Source organism: Polypterus senegalus, chromosome 9, assembly GCF_016835505.1.
Source record: "Polypterus senegalus isolate Bchr_013 chromosome 9, ASM1683550v1, whole genome shotgun sequence".
Lineage (NCBI taxonomy): Eukaryota > Metazoa > Chordata > Cladistia > Polypteriformes > Polypteridae > Polypterus > Polypterus senegalus.
In genome coordinates, this window is record NC_053162.1 from 41,247,388 (window position 1) to 41,271,765 (window position 24,378).

At 37.9% G+C, this 24,378-nt stretch overlaps 1 protein-coding gene across 2 annotated transcripts in view; it reads right to left on the reverse strand.

The window, feature by feature from the left end:
* cpne2 (copine II) overlaps window positions 1-24,378 on the reverse strand; it is a 291,680-nt gene that overhangs the window by 126,177 nt on the left and 141,125 nt on the right. For both annotated transcript variants that reach the window (XM_039762970.1, XM_039762969.1), the window contains exons 7-8: window positions 23,597-23,686; window positions 12,150-12,248 (exon numbers count right to left, since the gene is read on the reverse strand). In XM_039762970.1, the coding sequence (XP_039618904.1) occupies window positions 12,150-12,248; window positions 23,597-23,686 (189 nt within the window). The remainder of the gene's footprint in view (window positions 1-12,149; window positions 12,249-23,596; window positions 23,687-24,378) is intronic.

Consider the following 24,378-nt stretch of genomic DNA (forward strand, 5'->3'; position numbering starts at 1 on the left):
AGTGAAATAGGCAGACTCATGTCAACAGGTGGCATGCATCTATGATTGCAAAATGCAATGTACTTTAGAGTGGCTACATCAGCAAAACACCACACTGGATGCCACATATGGCAGCTAAAATCAGCAAGATAAGACTGCATTGGGCACATTATGACAAAACTGGATTATTGCAAATTGGAAAAATCTCTGAATTTTCTACAAACACATGAAACCTGCCTTGTGTCAACATTATAGGCTAGTGGTAGTATTAAAACTAAATGAGAATGTTTCCTTGGCATACATTAAACCTCAATACCAACTGAGTGTCATTCAAATGCCATACTGTACTTAAAAGTAATTATGATACTTTTTTGGTCTAACTTTTTGTTACTCGAGTACATGTTACTTCTGTATGTTTTCCTTCCAATTGGGAGTTTCGAATTATGCACAAATTAAGTCTTACATCAGTTTTGATTTTTCTGATGTATTTCACATAATTAAAATAATTTAGCTTAATTTCTGATGCCAAATTTTTGTTGTAGCATTACCAGGGTGTGAGTAAATTGCAGAGGGTGACACCATTTATGGAATGGGATAAAAGGGCAGCACTGATGTCCCATCTCATTCCGAGACTGTGCATACATTCTAAAAAGCTTTGTGTGTTGTTCTATTCCTTGTTTCGCAATGGTAAATTATTTTTTGGCCTTTTTTTTAATTTCAGATTTTTGGATTTAGCATTGGGCGTGGTGAAAGACTGGTCTGACTTTTGGTTTAAAAACATTGCATGTAACATTTGACATCTCATTTCTTCAAATTTTTTATTAAAAATATTTTTTCTTTTATCAAGTTATTGCTAGTGACAATGCTTCCCATATGATAACATGCTATGTTACAAAGCACTCATTATCTTAAGCTGGTTCCATGGACATAACATTGATGTCAGTATACTCCAAAGGCGTTCCCAGATCTCAATCCAATAAAACACATTTTGGGATGAGGTAGAACAGGAAATTTGCAGCATGAATGTTTTCCAGTAAAATCTGTTCCTATATATTCTCATCCTGCTGGTGAACCGAAAACAGTCACAAACCAATCTTTGGGCTCTGGGTCTCTTTTTCTCCCTGTTTTTGTCTTGCGCTCCCCTTTTATACACTGGAGATGGTTGCATGTGCGATTGCCTGATTGCTGCCCCAGGATGATAAGACAATCAGACCGGCTTAATGCAACAACAAGACTGCACAGTCTGTTGATTGCTTCGCACCAACCTGGAGACAAGCTGTCTTTTGTGCAGATCACCTACACCTGCTCCACTCCCCAGCATGAGTGTGTCAGTTATTTATTCACTTATATAACAAGTTGCTGACCTCTCGTACCACATACCTTCCCACTCAAAGCTGTCAGTTACACGGAAAGGCTCCACACCTTCACCGACCCAGTGCAACTGGTGGCTCAGGTCTGCAGAGTAGCTCTACACTGCACTAAAACAATAAATAATAATAGCACTAAAACAACCCCTTCTAAAATGAAAACCCAAGCCACCTCTGTAAAACAAGACATTAAAAGAAATATCTTTAAAATGACAATAAAATCAGGATAAATAGTCCATTAAAAGTTCAGCTCTTAAAATGTCCTCCTCTAGCTTGAGTGCCATGGGTTCTTAAAAGTCAGACACTTTTACCTCTTGCCATTTCTCTGTCTGTTCTCCAGTACTCACCACCTTGGCTCATCCCATGGCTGCCAATAAATGTGACGCTGCAGGTTGCTCCACGCTACTGGTTGTATCCCTAGATCCTCTTGAACCCAACACTGCCGATAACATACCTGAGGGATGAGCTAGCAGATGAGGACACATACAGAGCACGGGGTAGGTACATAAAGGTGTAAAAGTGCCTTTATTAACACTAGAATCCCTGAAGCCTACGAAAAAAACTATTAATCTCTGACCACCTTAAATTCCTTCTCAGCTTTCCATCAGCATCTTTTGTTTTGTAAATGTGTCGATCAGCACAAGCAGCAAGCTATCCCATCCCCCTGCCCAATAACACCACCCAACCTTCCATCCCACCCCCCACCTTGACAGAGCTCAACTCAGGCAAATAGTTCTTCCAGCTCAAGCCAAGGCTCCTTATCTGCATGTGAGATGCCTGGAGTTGTACAGGGAAAAATATACAGTACATCGTTATTTGGAATACATGCATTTCATGTGTGTTCGTGTCTACAAAGATCTGGGTAAGTGCAGGATGAAAGGAAATGTGCAAGAAATGCTGAACGCATACCTAAAGCAGAAACTTTTTTGCATGTTATACTAATAATGAAGACTTTAATCCAAATATCAAATAAACATGTGTGCTTTTATTCAAGAATATAACCAAAGAAAAAAAAATCATTCAATCTACCTGTTGCTGTCAATGAGTTGAAAACCCAAGCTTAAATGTCAATTGACAGGAAGCTAATATGTATTCTTGAATGGCACTGAGGTAAGAACTGCTGCCTTATAGCTCAAAGGTACCGGGTTCGAGTCTCGGTGCTCCGAGTATTGAGCTGCTGTTACTATTAAAATAATATAGTAAAAACATAGATTTGATTTGAGTCTGTAAAAACTGGTGTAAATTTTGGATACTTGTAAGCACTTTTTGTTTTTTTAGCATTTAGTTTTATTCTGTCAGTGACATTAACGTCGTACAACAAACTTGCATCTCAATCTCTGAGTTGATGGCATTTATTTCCATTCTTTTCACAGGAGCAGTGATGACCACAGTTGGTGTTGTAGCTGATGCCTACTCAGGACTATTTGTTGTACCGGCAATCAAAGATACAATGTCCCGAGACTGCTATCATCATGTGGCATTTGCACTATGACAACAAAGGCACCCATGCAGAACATGTGAAAAACGACAGATCAACTCAGAAAGGGAGGGGCAAGGTCTTTGTACCATGTGAATGTCACTGACAGTTATAAGGCAGCAGTTCTTACCTCTGCGCCATTCAAGAATACGTATCAGCTTCCTGTCAATTAACATTTGAGCTTGGGTTTTTAACTCATTGACAGCAACATGTAAATCGAATGATTTTTTTTTTCTTTGGTTATATTCTTGAATAAAAGCGCATGTTTATTTGGACTAAAGTCTTCACACATTATACATTTCACATCATTATTAATATAACATGGAAAAAGTTTCTGCTTTAGGTACTGTATGTGATCAGCATTTCTTGCCTCACATTTTCTTTCATCCTACACTTACCCAGATATTTGCAGACATGGAATACACATTTAATGCATGTATTTCAAATACAGTAATCCATCCTCGATCGTGGGGGTTGCGTTCCAGAACCCCCCACGATAGGTTAAATTCCGCGAAGTAGAAACCATATGTTTGTATGGTTATTTTTATATATTTTAAGCTCATAGAAACGCTCCCACACTGTTTATAAATATTCTCCGCACAGTTATACAGTAAACCCTCGTTTATAGCGGTTGATCCGCTCCAGACAGATAAATGAATTTCCAAGAAGTAGGATTCTTTATTTATAAATGTAATATTTTCGCAGTTAGCGTATTGAAAACCTGTTTACGACCTTCTAAGTACGTTTTTAACATTATTAGAGCCCTCTAGACATGAAATAACACCCTTTAGTCAAAAGTTTAAACTGTGCTCCAAAACAAGACAGAAATGACAGTTCTTTCTCACAATTAAAAGAATGCAAACATATCTTCCTCTTCAAGGTGCGCGTCAAGAGCGGAGAATGTCAGAGAGAGAGAATAAAGTAAACAATCAAAAATCGATAGGGCTGTTGCACTTTTAAGTATACAAGCACCGCGATAAAGCGGCGCAATGAAGAGATCAATGTGAAGGTAGCCTTTCAGCATTTTTTTACAGGTACGTTCGTATCTTCTAAGCAAACAGCCAGTGTGCAAACAGCCCCTCTGCTCACACCCCCTCCGTCAGGAGCAGATAATGGGGCCAATCATACGCCTCCCTGATGGTATTGCATGATGGATAAGTATCTGCCTGTATTTCTCAAACAGAGTGAGAGAGACAGAGAAAAGCAAACAATCAAAAATCAATACGGGCTGTTAGAGCTTTTAAGTGTGTGAAGCAGCGCGCAGGAAGCATATCGTATATCATTGAGGAGTTTAATTTAATATGTAATACATGCTCTGATTGGGTAGCTTCTCAGCCATCCGCCAATAGCATCCCTTGTATAAAATCAACTGAGCAAACAAACTGCGGAAGCATGTAACATAAATTGAAATCCGTGAACCAGCGAAAAATCCATGAAATATATTTAGATATGCTTACATTTAAAATCCGCAATGGAGTGAAGCTGCGAAAGTCGAAGCGCGATATAGCGAGGGATCACTCACATGATAAACTGTATTATTTACCCTATGCAACTCCAGGCACGTCACATGCAGATAAGGAGCCTTGGCTTGAGCTGGGAGAACATTACGCCCGAGTTGAGCTCTGTCGTCTGATTCGATAGCAGGCTGCTTGTGCTGATCGACACATTTACAAAAAAAAAAGACAATGATGGAGAGGTGAGAAGGAATTTAAGGTGGGAAAGGATTACAAGTTTTTTCATAGGCTTCAGGGATTCTAGTGTTAAAAACATTCAAAACCAAAGTGCCTAAAAGCGCTGCGCAGAAAATCAAATAAGGAAATGTACTTGTTCCATTTGACAAGCCCAGCACAACTCCCACTTCGTCTCCCCAACTCAACCATTGCTCACTCAGCTGGCAGAGGTACACACTAGCAGCTGTGGTCCTCTCCAAGACCGACCCCATCTTGGCTGCATCGAGAGGCATCGTCCAGACCCCATGGGGTTGGTTGTCCTCCCATCTTCCTTCTTGCTCCCCTGACGTGCCTTGGATCTCTGGGGAAGACTCCACCATGCTCGCGCCAACTCATCTATAAATATTCATTGAGGCAAGCCGCCCCTACAACGCTGATCCGTTGTGCCCATGCTGGACCAACAACAGTGCTGGCTGGCTTGTCCTGCCACTCCACCCAATGCTGCTCAACAGCTTTCTTTCTGTTCTTTCTTCTTGTTCTTTTTTCTCCCTATTCTGTTTTGTACTCCTCTTTTATACACTGGGGAGGGTTGCAGGTGCAATCGCCTGATTGCCGCCCGGATGATAACAAGACAATCAGACCAGCTGAACACACCAACAAGGCAACACACGATTGGCTGACTGCCTCACACCATCCCAGAGATGAGCCATCTTTCCTCCACTCTCCAACGTGAACTCATCATTTATCTGTTTACATACATGCCAGCAAGCCACAGGCATCTCGTACCACAGTATAAGGAGTGATTTGAACACCATGTTTTCAACCATGATGGTTCTGAAGGGAAGAGGAGTACTACATTAAGTGGCCACTGAGAGAAATGAATATGCTGTGCCATTGTGAGTAGTTCAGAATTGCTTTGAGAAGTACCAGGAAATGAAACGTAGTCAGAAAACATAGCACAATGTCTAAACAAAAAAGTAAGCCTATCGTCATCAAACTAAAAAAGAAAACACAGAACCTTCAAAAAGTTGCACCTATGTCATCGGTAGCAACTCTAACTTACATCTTAAGAATAGGAAGTCAAAATGGTGATGAACATGGAAACAAAATAGCTTTGCTACATAAAAAACAAAACAAAGCAATACAAAACTCTAAGAAAATGACCTTACATCAATAAAATAACATAAATCTGGAATCTCTAAGGGGAATAGCCAGAAAAATTTATGGTGGTCAGAAGAAAATAAAAATAGGAAAATAATAATAAAAACACAATATATAAAAAACATGTCTGCTTTAAAAAAGTAAGAAAACTGTGTGATCCCAATGACACTTAAACCCTGGCACAATCTTGATTCCTGAGCATCTAGTAGTTCATATACTGAACTAAAACCAGTAGTGAGTGGAATACACATAGGCACAGCATGAAGTGCAATCAAAAGGTACACGAAGATAATCATCAAAAATCAGTGTCATGCAAATTCAATGAAGCAACGACACATCAAAAATGGTAACTACATAAACTGGCAAAATAAGGACTATTCCAGTTATTTTAAAATTCTTCACCTTCTGAAGCTCTGTGGTAAAAGAAAAAAATGTCCAGAATAAAGTCCAGACAGTTCTTCAAAAAGAAAATCAAAAAGAAAAAAATCAAAAAGGTTATATATGGTTGAATAAGTCCAAAGTTCACCAAGCTCAACACCTCTCCTCTGTATGATTGCCTCCATGCCACTAATTAAATTGGAGGTTTGCACAAAAAGTGCCTTTTGCTAGGCCTGGGCAATATATTTCGAGTGCCAAGACATGAATGATATTTTTCAATACATTGCTGGAAAATTAAACTATTGCAATATATTAATTTAATATTCATTTAATCTGGTAACAGGAATCCATTATGTTACCGAGGCAACTTCAAACAGAGAAATGTGGTGGAAAGCACTGCTGTAGATCTGTGGTGTGTGAGGCAATTAGTTTTGACTTTACTTAATGCTAACATGTCATTTCATATAGCACTTTAAACAAGTACTGTCACAAAAGCAGCTTTAAAAATATGTGTTACATAAAAAAAGAGCAAATGTTATATATAGCATACAGCACGATGCAGTCATAAGTGCCAGCGTCAGCTGCAGCTGGTTAACACTAGAATTACCAGAGCCTACGAAAAAACTCGTAGATCCGGCCCACCTTAAATCCATTCGAACCTCTCCGTCAACGTCTTTTGTCCTGTACATGTGCCGATAAACACAAGCAGCAAGTAGCCTGGTATCCATCCCCCCACCACCGCAGAACGTGCAGAATGTTCTCCCAGCTCATGGCTTGATTGATTATCTGGGAGTGAAGTGCTGGAGTTTTAGAGTGGAAATAATAGATTTTTATTTGGACCACATGCATTTCCGTTTCTATAATAATCTGTGTAAACACATTGTTAAAACAGAAAAGTTTTTCATATTTTAGTAGTAAATAACAAAATGTTGGCATAAACTATATAATGTGTGAAGCCTGAAGTCCAAAGATCAAATAAATACTTTCACAAAAGGTTCAAGGACGATACAACAGTTTCCATGGCATAGCGTTAAGATTTGCTGACTTGTAATCAAAAGTCCCCGGTTCGATCCCCACTGTATCCTATATTTGCCGTTTTCAGTAGTGAGCTGCTCTTATTGTTAATATTATATAGTACACACATACATTTTTTTGTGTCTGTAACAGATGGTGTACATTTATAGGACTTGTAAAAGTTACCATTTTTTTTCCAGTTGTATTCTCTCAGTCTCGATCACGATACATACTACCACCCTAGGGATCTGACACTGTTAGTTTTTATTTGAAACTGGGAGTAACCGCAGATGTGAGTGGTATCTTCAGGCAATGGAACTGGACATTCTCTGATCTGGAGGGATAACAGCTGACACACAAACGCTAATGAATTTGCCATCTTCGTATCTCACTGTCACTTGATTTTTTTTTTTTTATTCAGTTTTATTGAGTGTTCCTGCTCATGCTGAATTAGTATGCACCTTATGGTCTATGATGTCACAAAAAAAAAAAAAAACCATAGGTATATATGATATTTGGAATTATTCATTTTATGACCTGTATAGTACATTTCGGAAAATTAGGGTTAGGGTTAGGATTAGGGTAGGGGTTAGGGTTATCCTGTCATCCTACATTTAAATAGATCATTGTAAACATGGAATACACATGAAATGCATGTGTTCCAAATAATGATATATTATTTACCCTATACAATTCCAGGCACCTCACACCCAGATAAAGAATCTTCAGCTGGGAGAAGTTTTTGCCCAAGGTGAGCTGTAGCAGTGGGGGGATGGGATAGCAGACTGCTTGCTGCTTGTGCTGATTGACACATTTACAAAACAAAAGACGCAAATGGAGATGTGCAAAAGAATTTAGTGTGGCCTGGGATTACAAGTTTTTTGTAGGTTTCAGGGATTCTAGTGTGAATATTTAAAAATACTACAGCCTTTTATAATGACAGAGTACCTAATAGAGTTGAAAAAGGTATAATGATGGTCAAAAAACCCACAACAAACTGACAAGTGATCCCAGAGATGTGCTGTTTCTGCAGCACCCCTGACTGCAGCTCTACTCCCTTAGACAGCAAAATAGGGAAACATACTTAGGATGTAGGGAATTACAAGCAGTCATTAGATCGCGGCGGTGCCTGAGTCATGATACCACTTGGCAAAACAAAGTTAGCATATCTGAATGTGCTGCCAGTTACATTCAGTTGCAGATGCACATGAAAGCACAAAAACAAAGTTTGTACTATGTACTACTATTCCTCACAGATAGTAAAAGCTGCTACATATACATCCACACCAAATTAGTTTGCTTTGTCATCGGTAAATGGAAGTCATTGAATCAAAACTAATACAAATTAACTTGAAAAGAAGAATTTAAGGGATTTATGTGCTCACTCATATATATAGAACTGCCTTAACCCGAGACCTGCCTATATATATAATTCTATGTTTATGTTGCTTATTTTTTGTGTTCAATATTGAGTGTTTTGTTTTAGTGTATGACAGCCTGGTATCACCCATTTTGCTTTGGCACACGCACATGCACACAAACATAAGTCATTTGCTTACGAAGCAGCCACCAGACCCTCTTTCACTGACATTTAATTTCAGCTCAAGTGTTAGTTCTCATATGGCCTCTCTTTGGAATGCAGTTACTGGGTCTCATCTGATAAGACTGATCCATTAAAAGCAAAGACATCCAGAGATATTTCCACGATGCACCATTTAAACACTTGGCCAGCAAATAAAAAGCCATAACTTAATAACTGGCAAACCTGATAGAGAAAACTTTGCACTAATTGTCAATCTAAAGTTTGGACTTACGTGCACCCATGAAACCAATGGCAAAACATCAACTCTTTCCTTTATAGCCCATTGTAAGCACTAGATCTGGGCGCTCTATATGCTCAGTGCTCTCTGCCTGGCTGTAACTCTGCTCCATAGAAGGACAACTGTTGCCTAGGCTGTGATGGCAACAAAGGCTGGAGAGATCTCTTTTACCTCAAAGTTGAACCTGGTGATGGACTAGAAGAGTGGTACAGGTATACCATCTGTAATGGAGTTGGATTAGGGTGTGTGGTACCCAGATGGGGGGTCCATGGTCACACCCGGAAGTGCTGGGGGGAAGAGCAGGGACACCTTTAGTGCTTCCGGGGATGCAGCCGGCACTTCCGCCACACTGGGGCTTGTCAGTGGGGGGTTGCCGGAACACACCTGGAGCACATCTGGGAGATCATAAAAGGGGCCGCCTCCCTTCATTCAGGGCTGGAGTCGGGTGAGGAGAAGGACAGAGCTTGGTGGAGGAGGCAAGAGGAGGCAGCCTAAAGGCAGTGAGGCATTGTGAAGAGGCCAGGACTTTGGGGACTTGTGGGGTTTGTGTGGCACTTATGGACTTGTAAATAGTGTAAATAAACGTGTTGTGGGTGAAATGAACGTGTCTGCCTGTCTGTGTCTGGGCTAGTCGCCACATGTGCCACAAGTCAAAACCTTGTTAATGTAAAGGAAGGTGTACAAGCAAGAAAGACTGTATGTAAAGTCATGGATTCATCTCTCTATTATAAAAAAAATCTTGGGGAGGGAGACTTGGGAGACGAAACGTGATCTTCTTGGAAGACAATTTGAAGTCCCGCAAGAGACACTTTAACTTGCTCCCAGCTTTTAAAAAATGGCAAGCGACAAGCACAACACGAAACACAGCAGCAGTAGAAAGCCAGTAGATGATCCGACCGCTTCTCCTTGCATGCATTCAGCCAACCTAAACCCCCAGACCCCCAGCTGCACAGTCTTTAAAATGATCGGCGGGCAGCACAACAGCAGCAGCAGAAAAACAGCAGATGATCGACGGCATCTCCTTAGGATTTGTTCAGCCGCACCCCCTTCACAACGCGTGCAGCGTTATACGTCCTGCGAGAAAGAGATTTAACCATGCCCTGGGCCGGAAACAAAGGACAAGCATTGTTTTTACAACGTCACGCAAGACAAGGTCAAGGACATCTAACCTAGCAATTGTTGGATTGCTTTTGGCAGACACACTTCATGTGCTCCCAGCTCTTAAAACAACGACAAGTGACAAACAAAACACACAGCTCGCCAGCAGCAGAAAGCAGGCAGATGATCAGACTGCTTCTCCTTAGCGTGCGTTCAGCCACCCTAAGCACCCCCCATCCCCTCCGCACTTTACAATGCAAGTAGCAGAGACATGAGGTGGCAAAAGGACAGCTGCTGTACAGGCTTTGAAATGATCGGGCAATGAGACAAACAGAACTGGCAGCTCGCCAGCAGCAGAAAGACAGCAGGTAATCTGACGGCATCTCCTTAGCGTGCAGCATTATACGTCCTGTGAGAAAGAGAAAGAGATCTAACCACGCCCGGGGCCGGAAATAAAGGACAAGTATTGTTTTTACAAAAGTTTTAAAGTAAAAGTGAAAATAATGCATATATAACAATTCCCATGAAAATAAAAATCTCTTTAAATTGTATATCCGGTAAACCAAACCCGGGGGTGGACAAGCAAAGGGAGCAGGGGGCGGAGCCCCTTAGTCTTTTTAAAGATGGGAGTTAACTGATCACCGACTACCCAGCAGACATAAATTTTAAGCTAGCAAACAAGCACCACTGTATGTGAAACCTCAAAACAAATTGCAGTACCACATGCACTTACAAAAAGGAGGGAGAAGAGCAGCTGAACAAAGAAAAAAAATGTGCGGAAAATTTTTTCATCTGTGTTGAAGAAAGCTGACTCAGAAGAATTGGAAAAATGCATTTCTTCCATGTGTGCCGAAAAAAGCTGACTAGAAAGAATTGGAACAAAGGGAACAAACAATTGCCTAAACCCAGAGTTAACAAGAACCAATCAATTGATTGTAATTTTGTATTTTGGATAAAGTCATCTAATGTATTCTGGTTATTGGTGTCAGTGTAACAGAAAAATGATAACCTCATTGAAAAACAGGCTTACAGTTGTTATAAGTTTCTCTCCTCAAATTCAGTAGCAAATCCAGGGAAACATCTCACATAAGCTTATACACACAGTGAAGCTATGTTTGTTGACGGGTAAATTGGTGCTCTGGGCTCTCTGATACAATGTCTTACTTGTATATTTGCATATCTGTATAGGTATGTAGTAACCTTTTCAAGCTAAATGAGGAAAAACACTAAGCTCTTTTTTGATGTTTTGCACTTTCACCACCTGACCGAGGCACTGGGTAACCGCCTATGATGCTCAAATGACAGCAAATACCCTAGCTGTCCACAAGACCTACTGCATTGAATCCTCTGGGGCAAAGCCTAGAAACAATGAGGAATGACTTAAGAACATGTATGATACACAGAATGCCAGTGTGGGGTTGGATGGTCTTTTGGCCTTGGAATAGCAGTATGATTTTGTTTTTCTCCAGCTTAACGGTAGTTTTTTTGTATTTTCTGTCCTAACAGCCATATGACCTCATCATCAGACTCATCTTTAGAGACTTACAATATTATATATAAAGACTAATATTAATTTTTTGTTACTTATTAATTATTATTCTTACCTAGTTTAATTGTTTATTCCTTTCTTGTAACTATTTCTTTGACATCTTGTACAGTACTTTGAGATATCCTGTGTATGAAAATGTGCTATAGAAATAAACATTGTTGTTGTTATGTCTTCTTCAATAGGAGAGAAAAAGATCAAACTAAGCTAGCGCAGATTTATGTTTTATGTTGTTTGTAAATGTCCTTTGTCTGTATATACTTGCACATATTTATATTTTATTATCCTTGTGTTATAAATAAATTGCATTATTTGGTTTATTACAGCTAGCACGTTTGGGGTATTTGTTGAAATATAGTTAATCACCACATCTGAACCATAAACAGAAAAAGTGAGTTTTGTAATGTGAACGTTTATCAATTTATGGACTTCATTCATAAATTATACAAATCTCTTCATAGCTCTGGCCTCCCGGCTGACAGATAAAACACATACCACTTTATTCCTCTTTAGTTTGTGCAGAAATTTTAATTATGCTGTATTTGTACTAGTATGAAACATTGAGCATATAAATGGTAGTGTACACTCTGAGAGCAAAAATATCAGAAACAAAATAAATGTGTAGAATGAACATTTTACCTCAATGGCATTTTGTGCTTCACACATCTTTGCCACAGTTGTCTGAAACTCCCCAATGAAATCATGACCTCCATCATTATCATAGTCATAACACATAATCTAAAAAAAAAAGAATATTGTTTGAATTATATAAATTTACATAGGGCTAGAAACAGACTAACTTTTTAGTAGACAACAGAAAGATATTTACTGTACACATAAAATCACAGTGCAAAATTTGATAATCAAACTACTGGATTAAGTACTCATGATTTAATAATTACATAATCAAATAACCATTTAATAATCAGATTATCATGCTGAACAGCTTCTGATGAATTTAAGCACAAAAGAGTTTGTCTGGGTGATAGGAAAGTATAACAAAACTGTTTCCTGAAAACACTTAATTATATAAGGCCACAACCATGATATCAACACTTCTACCTGTTTAAAATGTTTTTTTCCAGCCTAGATCAGTTGTATTTTAAATTTTCTGCTACAGTAGTATTTATCTGCTAAAGGAAACACACACAAATTACATCCATCCTCTTCCGCTTATCCGAGGTCGGGTCGCGGGGGCAGCAGCTTGAGCAGAGATGCCCAGACTTACATCTCCCCGGCCACTTCTTCTAGCTCTTCTGGTTGAATCCCGAGGCGTTCCCAGGCCAGACGAGAGACATAGTCTCTCCAGCGTGTCCTTGGTCTTCCCCGGGGCTTTTTCCCGGTTAGGCGTGCCCGGAACACCTCACCAGGGAGGGGTCCAGGAGGCATCCTGATCAGATGCCCGAGCAACCTCATTTGACTCCTCTTGATGCGGAGGAGCAGCGGCTCTACTCTGAGCCCTTCCTAGATGACTGAGCTTCTCACCCTATCTTTAAGGGAAAGCCCAGACACCCTGCAGAGAAAACTCATTTCAGCCGCTTATATTTGCGATCTCTCTCTTTCGGTCACTACCCATAGCTCATGACCACAGGTAAGGGTAGGAACATAGATTGACTGGTAAATTAAGAGCTTTACCTTACGGCTCAGCTCCTTTTTCACCACGACAGACCGATGCAGAGCCTGCATCACTGCGGACGCCGCACTGATCTGCCTGTCGATCCATTCTTCCCTCACTCGTGAACAAGACCCCGAGATACTTGAACTCCTCCACTTGGGGCAGGATAACTCCTCAAACTGCCATCTTATCGTGGTGGAGGGGTTTGCATGTCTCAATGATCCTAGGAGGTCTGTTGTCCAGGGCTTTAAGCCCCTGGTAGGGCCACCCAAGGCAAACTGGTCCTAGGTGGGGGATGAGACAAAGAGCGATTCAACTAAACGTCCTATGAAGAATAAAAAATTTGGACGGCGTTTTCCGCATTTTCTCTGGAGTCAGGCCTGGAGGTGGGGCTCAATGCCGAGCGCTTGGTGGCCGGGCCTGTACCCATGGGGCTCGGCCGGGCACAGCCTGAAGAGGCAATGTGGGCCCCCCTTCCCATGGACTCGGAGGTCGGGTGCAATGTGAGTTGGGTGGTGGCCGAAGGTGGGGACCTTGGCGGTTTGATCCTTGGCTACAGAAGATGGCTCTTGGGATTATGGAATTATGCCTTCTTTGTCCAAAATTTATAAAGAGAACCTGAGCATAACATGATAGGAACATGTAATATCAAGGCATAATAAAAACTGATGCAATGCAACTTTCAGAATAGGGGTACCAAAAAGTTTGCTTTATCCAACTGTAAAACATAATGGACATCATATACTGAAATGGACATGAGCACTGACAGGATGTAAAAGCAAAAGACAACTTAAAAGATATATTTATAAAATAACAATCCCTTCTCAACATTACTAACAGTGATATGTTTTACATATAGTGGAATATAATGAAATCTGAACCAGAGGGGCAATTGGGAAGGCTTATGAGTAGGTTAGTCGAGGTTTGTTTAAACTAGGGTATGGGGAGCAGGGAGCTTAGGACAGACCAGGTTTGTAAAACAGTAGTGTAAAAATAAAAATGTATAGTAAAGTAAATTTTAACCCAACATTTAAATGCAAAAGTAAAATGAATAGCACATTAAAAATAGCTTTCCTTAAAGAAAGAATTATCAAAAATAAAACACGTGAGTTGGAGTTGTATGTAGTGGAGCATAATTATGATAGATACACATTTTTTAGGAAGGATAGACAGAACAGAACATGAGCGTGGGGTTGTTTCTTATTACAAACAGAATTTAAACAGAAGTCCTTATCAATTGAACAATAAGCCCCATCTTAATGAGGACATCTATTTTAGAAGTGTGTTATAGACAACCCAATGCAGACAGTAATTTAAATGCACATGTTTTTAGTAATATCCATCCATTATCCAACCCGCTATATCCTAACTACAGGGTCACGGGGGTCTGCTGGAGCCAATCCCAGTCAACACAGGACGCAAGGCAGGAAACAACCCCTGGGCAGGGCGCCAGCCCACCACAGTTTAGTAGTATTAAAAATGCAAATTTAGAGGGGGATATTAGGACTTTAACTATGTGAATATTAACTGGAATAACCTTGGAAATAGCAGAGCACAACAGCAGGAGTTTTTAGAAGTAATCAGTGACTGTGTATGAACACAGTATGTTAAAGCACCAATGTGAGGGTAAGCCTGCCTAGGTCTAATATTTTGTAATATTCAGGATAGAATCGAGGGTGTAGAGGTCATTGAACCATTAGGGTCAAGTGACCATAATAAAATGCAACTTTCAATGTTTTCAAAGAGTGTGGACACAAAGACTAAAAACTGTTAAGTTTAACTCTGGTAGGGCAAAGTTTGAGCAGATGCAGCAAAAAATAAGAAGGATTGACTGGGATAAGCTTTTAAGTGTGGAAACTGTCAAGGAGCAGTGGAACAGGTTTAAAAATGTTTTACACATAATGCAGCACAAGTATACATACTAAAAGGAAATGTAAAAAAAAAACAGTGGGTTAATAAAGAGTTGGAAAACAAGGTAAAAAGAAAGAAACAGCTATATAGGGTTTATAAAAATAATAACTCCAATGTGAATCGCAGACCATATAAGAACATGAGGGCAGTCATTAAGAATGATATTAGGGAGGCTAAAAGGCAGTTAGAGGGGAATATGGCAGATAAGGCAAAAGATGACCCAAACAGATTCTTTCATTATTTTAGTTGTAAAAGAACAGTCAAGGAGGAGGTTAAGTGCATAAGGAACAGCAAAGGTGAATTAAGAACACAGACAGTGAAACAGCAGATGCTCTAAACTTGCATTCTTCTGAGGTCTTCACATGTGAGGAAGCAAATAACTTGCCAGCGGTAAAAGGAGGAACTGATGGATTTGGAAATTGTAGTTGCATACTAGGGAAATTCCGGAGGACTGGAAGATGGCAAATATTATCCCACTATAAAAAAAAGTATGACCAGGTAGATCCAGGCAAATATAATATAATAGTAAGCTTAATGTGAAACACAGTTTATTTAATGGAAAAAATTATTAAGGGAAAGATGGGATAACACATGGCAAGAACAGTAGTTTCACTGAACAGTCAGCATAGGTTCAGATGAGGAAGGTCATGTTTTACCAAAATCTGTGCGGAAGCAACAAAAGAATATGATCAAAGTGAATCACATGATATTATTTATCTTGACTTTCAGAAAGTATTTGATAAGGTACCACATGAAAGGTTGGGCATCAAACTAAAAGAAAAGGGAGTTCAGGGTGAAGTTTGTAGATACATGCAAAATTGACTCAGACACAGAAAATAGAGGGTGATGGTGTGAGAAACCCTATGAAAATTAGCTGATGTTAAGAGTGATGTTCCACAGGGGTCAGTGCTAGGGCCATAGCTATTTTTAATATATATAAATGATCTGGATAGGAATATAAGTAACAAACTAGTTAAGTTTGCAGGTGATACCAAGTGTAAGAGCCAATCTTAGAAAGTTAATGCCTTAAGTTAAATTCATATTATTGCTTGCTTAATTTGAATAGAATATAATTCCCTTTCATAGCTATAGATTATGCTAGTCTTTACCCCCTGTAGCTAACCTGAGATAGAACCCTCTTGGATATATCTTTAATACTATGTGTTAATTGAGTCAGTTTTTGGAATTAGTCTCATTGCTAGCATTTGCATTTTGTAAATGGGTAGGCATACAGTTTTCTGACTGTTTAGAAGGGGTTCAACTGTATGAGCAAACTTAGGGAAATGAAACAAGACAAAGCCATAAACGGAATTTTCGTCAAAACAATGACTTTCCTTTACTTTGCAATGCCAACTATTTCTCTATTTTTGTGTAAACTTTTTTACCTTGAATTTTTACTAAAACTTTTAAAAACAAAGGTATTTTGTCTATGGAATCATTTCAGTATGTGACATTAGTGCCAGAATCTCATGAAGCAAACTAAAGCTGCAGAATTTTGGTAATTTTGGGCAAATGCAGCTACACCAAGGTAGGTAGATTATCAGATAATCTAGAATCTGAATAATTTCAGAGGGACTTGGACAGCATACAGGCTTTAGCATATTTGGAGCAGATAAAATCTAAAATTAGCAAGTATTACATGTAGGAAGCAAAAATGTTGGGTTTGAATACACAATGTGAGGTCTTAAAATCGAAAGTACATAGTGGACTCGACACTATCAACTGCCAGACAGTGTTCAGAAGCCATTAAGATGGCTAACATAATTTTAGTTTAAATAGCATGATATGTACAGTACAAGTCCAAGGAGGTTATGCTCAAGCTTTATAATGCACTGGTGAGGCCTCATCTGGAGTGCTGTCTACAGTTTTGGTCTCCAGGCTCCAGAGGACATAGAAGCACTGGAAATAGTCCAGATGAGAGCAACTAGGCAGACTTCAGGGCTACAGGAGATGAATTATGAGGAAAGATTAAAACAGCTGAGCCGTTTCAGTTTAAGCACAAGAAAATAAAGAGGAGACATGATTGAGACTGTTGTTATAAAATGAGTTCATGAATAACGCGGGGACATAGTTCAAAACTTGTTAAGGGTAAATTTCGCACAAACATGAGGAAGTTCTTCTTTACACAGAGATCTACAGACACATGGAATTAGCTACTAAGTAATGTGGTAGACGCAGGACTTCAGGGACTTTCAAAACTAGACTTGATGTTATTTTAGAAGAATTAATTGGATAGCATTGGAAAGCTTTGTTGGGCTGAATGTCCTATTGTTGATTAGATTGTTCTAATGAATGTTTGCTTTTTTAGACTAAGAACTCTTCCAAACAGTTCATCTAAAAATGTCTCTCCTTTTACACTAAGAAACTGATCTGATGAGTTTAAAATGTTTATAATTATTCTGGTGGCCAAAAAGCTAAATATTTCCTTTCTGAAAACATCTCAGTGTATGAATATTCAGTATTTCAATTCAGTCACAGTACACTTGACCTACTGCTTAGCTTGCTTACAGCGCCAATAGATTTACTGTAATCTTTATGTACTTATACAATTATCCTATTTATTGATTTTCATTCAGTAATAAACACAACTGTACCAGACTTTTCCAAAGCAAATTTACACTCAAAAGTATTGTTAATCATGTGCCTGCAAAGAAAATAAATAAATAAGGCTGTATATACTGGATACTTACACTTAAAGAAGTACTATTTCATATGACTGACATGGGATTCTTCACAGCTTCAGGGGCCCAGGTTAGATTTCTGGCTGACAGGCTGTGAGGAACTGGTATTCCCTCCCCACACATTTGTGAGTTTTTCTCCCAACACACAAGTCTTTCCTCTCAAATCCCAGAAATGGACATGTTGGAGAACCAATTTCTCTGATTTGGTTAGGGCTGTATACATTAGTGCCCAGCAATGGACTAGCTTCCATCCAGAGAAAAATTCTTCCTTATGCTCAGTACTTCAAGGACAGGATTAAATTCCCTATTGTCTTGTACTGGACTAAACCAGGTCAGAAAAATTAATTGACTGAAACAGTGTGTATTTTATGACACCTAATAAATAATGCTCACAGCTATTTTTTTAAATCAAATTTGTGAAGTTAACCTAAAAGCCCCTGTACTTACCACTCTACTGAAAATGCACAAGTACAGCAGTTTTCTCAGTATATACAGGAAGCATATGTTAAATAGAAAGATTTAAAATTTATATTTATAAATGAACACTTTAATTATATTACAGTATTTTAGAGCATAGATATGTTTCACTACTTCACAAATTTTAGGACAAAAAATGTTGCAGACTAGTATTTTTAAATGAGTAAGGGAAATGTAATTTTAAAAAATAATAAGGAAAAATTCACTTGTTCTGTGCATTTGAGCTTCTATTAGTTATGTCATTATTAAGCTCATTAAGTCACTAAATCACACTTTGAGATTTGGCACAAGGAGAGCAAGCAGTGCATAATAAAGGTTTGAAAAAGTACATCTAGGGATGTGGAGTTTAAATGCTTCCAGCACAGCCTTTAAAACGTAAAAGATCCAACTTTTCAAATTATATTTATTTTTTTCTGTACTATTTTAATATTTTACCTTTTTCCAACTGTAATGGTGTTTTATTGGTGCTAAGCTCACTTTTAGAGTAGCTTTGAATGTTTTTAAGTACTGCTGACACACTGAAGAATTCAGGTCTTTTAGGTAAACTGCCTACAACATGATGCTGTCTTTCCACTACTTGAATATGTGTATGCAAATCCAGAACCTGGCATGGGATTTTGAACTAGTGTGAGAGAATAATTTAGAGGTAAAACCAGATAAGTATTTTGGTTTGCATTGTGCATTGAAATATATAAGAATTGGGTTTGGAAAATTACTGAGATGGTCAAACAAACAAAGGATGAACCAGAATGAAAGGCTGATGTAATACAAAAAAAGGTACTGAAAGATGACTTAGAAATCAGCAGAAGTCCTGTAGACAACTAAAATGGACAGTTGTTACATGCACAGAAGCTTAAAACGGTGGTGGCTGAACCCAAAGTGTATAAGACAAATAAGAATATAATAAATCAACGAACCAACCAGAATAAAATGTATGCATTGATTGGCACTGTATGTAAATTCAATAGTTTATAAAATGAACCTTTATCCTTTGTTTCTCCAGCCATTCTAATCATGCTGTAACAGACTGCTGTGATGGATGTTCCCTCTAAGGTATTTGCCAAGGAGTAATTAAATGACAAAATGACCAGCTTCACTCCTGCCTGATTGCTGAATCAAGAAAGTTTTATTAAACTTGTCCTGATTGAGAATACGTTTCTTTCTTTAATTAATATGTTTGATTTCTACCACACTAACCTGTACTGTACTAACCTTTACATCTTTCTATTATAAAAGGAAATCCTGCATCGAGACATTCTCTGAGATAATTTAAAGTTCCGCGAGAGATAATTTCAAGTCCCGCGAGACAAGAGATTTTGAAAAGACCTGCCCTCCTCTCAAACATTTACAACGATGCACACGGTACAATCATTTCTCATTCATGTGTATTGTCAGACAGTTCATGTGTTCTCAGCTCCTATAAATGTGAAAAGTCATCAGTTACATCCTTTAAAGAAGCTTTTCTGGGCAGTAATTTTAGATACACAATCTATTTCTTTCCTTCGATGTGGTCCTTTTATGGACAATAATTTTATATGTTCAAGATGACACGTCAAAGACTAAGTGAAAAAGAAGGGGGAGCACGTAGAAAAGAGGCCCAAAAGAGTTGGAGAGAAAAGAATTCAAAAAAGAATCATAATAATCAGTGCAAATTCAGATAATAAAGAAAGTAATAATAAGCCCAGAAGAAGTGGAATTGAAAACCTAGCAGGTCCAAGTGGGGTCGGAAATAAAAGACAAAAAGTAGAAGACAAAGTAGAACATCGTAAAGAGGCAGAGCAGGTTAGAGATTATGAAAATACTAAAATTCAAAAATCTCAAAAAAATGATAGTAAAGATCGCATGAGCGCTAACAAAAGGAAATTATTAATTGGTGAAATAATGGAACAGCAAAAAGAGATCGAATACATGGACATAGGTGATATGACGGAAGTATGTAGATATTGCTCAGAATTAAAGTTTAAGTCGGAGACTGTTAGATCGTCTAATTCGTGTTGCCATCAGGGACAAGTAGTGTTTCTTCCCAATGAAGAGGCATATCCATGAGAATTAAAAGAAATCCACAAACACCACAGGCAAAATATCTGAATCTACAATAATCTGTTTGCATTCTCATCATTCAATGCTCAGAACGTAGATTTGCATGATTCAAGACCATACACAATGAGAATCTGTAGTCCCACAACAATTAAAGCTACTACAAGTTTAATTTCAAAGAAATCACAATTCGGTCAGGTTTATACAGTGGTACCTCAGTATACGTCCTTAATCCGTTCCAGATCCTTTGACTTATACCAAACAGGACGTATACCAAACAAATTTTTCCCATAAGAAATAAAGGGAAAATGATTAATCCATTCCCATTAAAAAAATCCTATTGTTATTGGCATATTATACATTGATGGGGTTGTATAAAATAATTTAAAAACGGTTTAATGCTAAAATAAATAAATACAGAAGCAATTAGATGAAATAAGTGAAAATTTAACCTTACTTTACTTTTTAATAACGTCTTTGCTTTTCACAGTCGTAGATACCGTCGTTCTCGGCATACGGTATGCAGCAGCCAAGTCCCGGATACGCTTGACACCTTCATACTTTTCAACAATCAATTAAAATTTATGCAAAAAAACACAAAATCACATGAAAATTCACAGAGTTATAGCGCGTACTGACGCTCATGGGCAATCGTGGCTTTGTCTCGAGAGAGGTAAACAAGGGTAGCACGTGGGTTGTTCACTGAATGCTAGCAACTGGCATACTGACACTTGTGGGCAGTCATGGCTTTGTCTCAAGAGAGGTAAACAAAGGTAGCACACGGTGTTCTAGCACGCGAGTCGTATTCCAAACAAAGGTCGTATACCAAGCAAAATTTTTCATGTCCACGCAGGACGCATACCAAGTTGGACTTATTCCAAAGCGGATGTACCAAGGTACTACTGTATTTATGATCACGGAGAAGCAATGCAACATAGAATCAAAAGAGTTAAACAATCGGACATATTCGAAATTCTACAGCCAATAATAGATACAAATCCATACATCCAAAAGTATCACACTTTACACAAAATTGATCTGTAAAACACGGACAAAGAAGATTTCTTGGATTTTGGATGTGTTGTTTGGTGAAAGTGAAACCTACATACGCAAGCGGCAGAGATGCGAAGTGGCTGGTGCGTAGCCCATGCAGGGGGGTTGGCAAGCGAAGCAAGTTCGCCCCTTGTTATTAAATAGAAAAATAATTATGGCTGCAATATACAGTATGACTGGTGTGCACAATTGCTTTCTTAATAATGCTACATGCTACAGGAAAAAAAAATTTTCTTAAAAAAATATTAACTCCCTGGAATTACTACTTAGAGGCTTTTGAAAATGGTTGGAAAAACATGTCCTATACTATGAAGCATTAAAGTGATGGTATCACCAAATTATGCAAAGTTAGACATTCATAAGTGTATAATGACTATCACTGTGAATGCTCTTTAACAGACAGTACATTAATGGTATTGCATTTAAAACATGCAAGTTTTAAATGTAATATATTCTTCACAATGACTATGTGTACTGTTTTGTAATAGTTTTAACACATTTATTTGAAAATACCAATAGGTATTTCACTTTCTGAAATTAATCTGTAAAATGATAGCTTTTACTTTACTGATTTCACAAGTATTTACTGTACAAAATAGTATTGACAGTGTGCTTTCCACTTGGACCACCAGACTACCAAACATCTGAACTTTCACTCAAAAATACACTTTTTTTCTTTATTCTATTCAGGCCTTGGACAGTTTTAAACTGATCCGCTTTATTAGTATTCAAAACTTGTTACATTTAGCCCGCAATGACAGTCAGATTTTCTTTAACATGTGTTTCATATATAGATTTTTTTCTATATATAATTTACATTTACACCTGGTATTAAAATGTGTCTCCAGTGTTCGCTCGCTTTTATCTGCACACCACAGATGTTGTGATGGAAACTGGCTACTTGTAATGACCAACTCTGTACGCAATCTGTGTGCTCCACCACCAGCATGTTTACTCTGTTTTTTTGTTTTTTTTTTAAATACAGTTAACTACCATCTGATCATGTTCTTCTACTTCATTCTAGGTACAGTACAAATACAGCCTGGGTCCAGACAGCCACTCTTACTTAACTTTATGCTGTGACTTAAAGTTTTTATTCATTTCTAATTTCTTTTCTGTGGCCGCAGTTAGCTTTACTAACTTGCTTCAGTGTCCAATAAAGAAAAGCTGTTAAACAGGGAGGACAGTTTCTGAAGATACACGAAGCAGAATATACGATTCTGATGAGCCGTGAGGTACCCATTTGTCTTGGTCATAAAGAAAACATAGCAAGAAGTGTTTGTTGATATATTCCAGCCTGTGCTAGGTATATAAGGTGTTATGTTTGGCCCTTTTGACTTCCCTGTTTTAGGCAATGTCCTGCTAATGGTTCCTTAAAAGGATAAAGAGAATAAAATGTGTTTGGTGGGTAAGGATGGCACTATTCTATCCAGAAACATTTGCATAAAAATAATTTCCCATTTACTTACAGTTATTTCTGACAAGTGTGTACGTGTGCAGTTATTGTAGTAGTTTTAAAAATCACACTTAGCTTTTGCATGCATGCACAGAGTTTAAATAATACTTGGAAACACTCTGTCATCAGTGTCATTGTGCAATGTAGATGGATGAGGAGCAAGAAAACAAAAAAGGACAATTTTGTACATTTATCAATTTCAACACCAAGCAAACAAACATGCAATTATAATTACAATTAGAAATTAAAAAATATTTTTGTTCATTCCTTCTTCTTTCTTTGAATTTATTTTGAACAATATTATACCAACCTGCACTATAGCAATCCTTACATTTCCCCAATTTACACCCAATGCTGGCTGAATAGCCTTCAGCCCCTCATATCCCTGAATTGATTTAACCAGGTTTGAGTAAGTTTTTAACAGAAAGTTATAGGGGACCTATAATAACTTGACTAATATTTTACTTTTTAAAAACATAGCTTCTATAAATAAAACCAGAACAAAAAAGGATAAAACATTTTTTAGACATTATAAAACATTAAGTTATTTGCAGATTACGCAAATGGTACATGTTCTTAATTCTGTACTTCATGCTTGTTGAAAAAAAACTAAAATAAAATAAAAAACACAATTTGTCACTTAATGCGATTACATTATCTGTGAAAGCTGCTCTATCTCACGATTAAGCACCCTCAAGAGTATTTGTTCACCTAACCTTTTTTTAGATAATTTTATGTTAATTATAAAAACTAAACTGTATATTTTGGAAGGGTATAAAGCCAACAAAAGTTTAATCAACACCTGCTAATCATGTTAACATATCTGCATATAAACCCTAAAAATCAAGAGATTTACCTTAACTGGTTTCTCCACATCTCCATCACAGAGTGAGACAAGAGGCATGCTGAATGGTTTCCACACAGGATCCAAAGTATTCTTTATGACCTATTCAAATAAAATACAAACATATTATGGTAAATGATGTAGTTGTGATTATTTAACCAGTCTGTTTAACTATTATTTGGCCATTTTTGAAATGCTTAAATTCTTTTTCACATTCATATACTGTATGTTAGGGCTGCATGTTATTGGAAAAAACTAACATTGCAATACAGTATATATTGCAGTTTTTTCTGCAATATATATTGTGATATTAACAAATCGAAGAATTTTCACCAGGTGACCTGAATAGCTCCATTTTCAAAGAATAAATTATTCAAGAATGTTTGGGGTAATCTTGGAAGGTGAATGCATCTGCTGTGTAGAAAATAAACATAATTTAAAAAATGAAAAATGACTCTTGAAACCTTTTGAGGGTGTAACCTTCCTGTTTTAACCTCTAATGCTATATATCTTGCATATTCGGAAAATACAGCAAATACTTCACAAAACTTAATTTGCCCATTACTACCCATCTGACAATTAAGCAGGATGTTGTCTAGAAGGGACAAAGAAGATTACAGGGGTTACATATCTGTACTCCTGGTTAAAATAGAGCATTAAACTAAGTAATAAGGAAGCCTCACTTTCACTAAGTGAATTAACATGAGTAATAAAATATGCCACTTAACATTTTATTTCAAAATTAGACCTCTTTTCTTGGTAAACAGCAAAATAATAAACATTTTAAGTAAAAT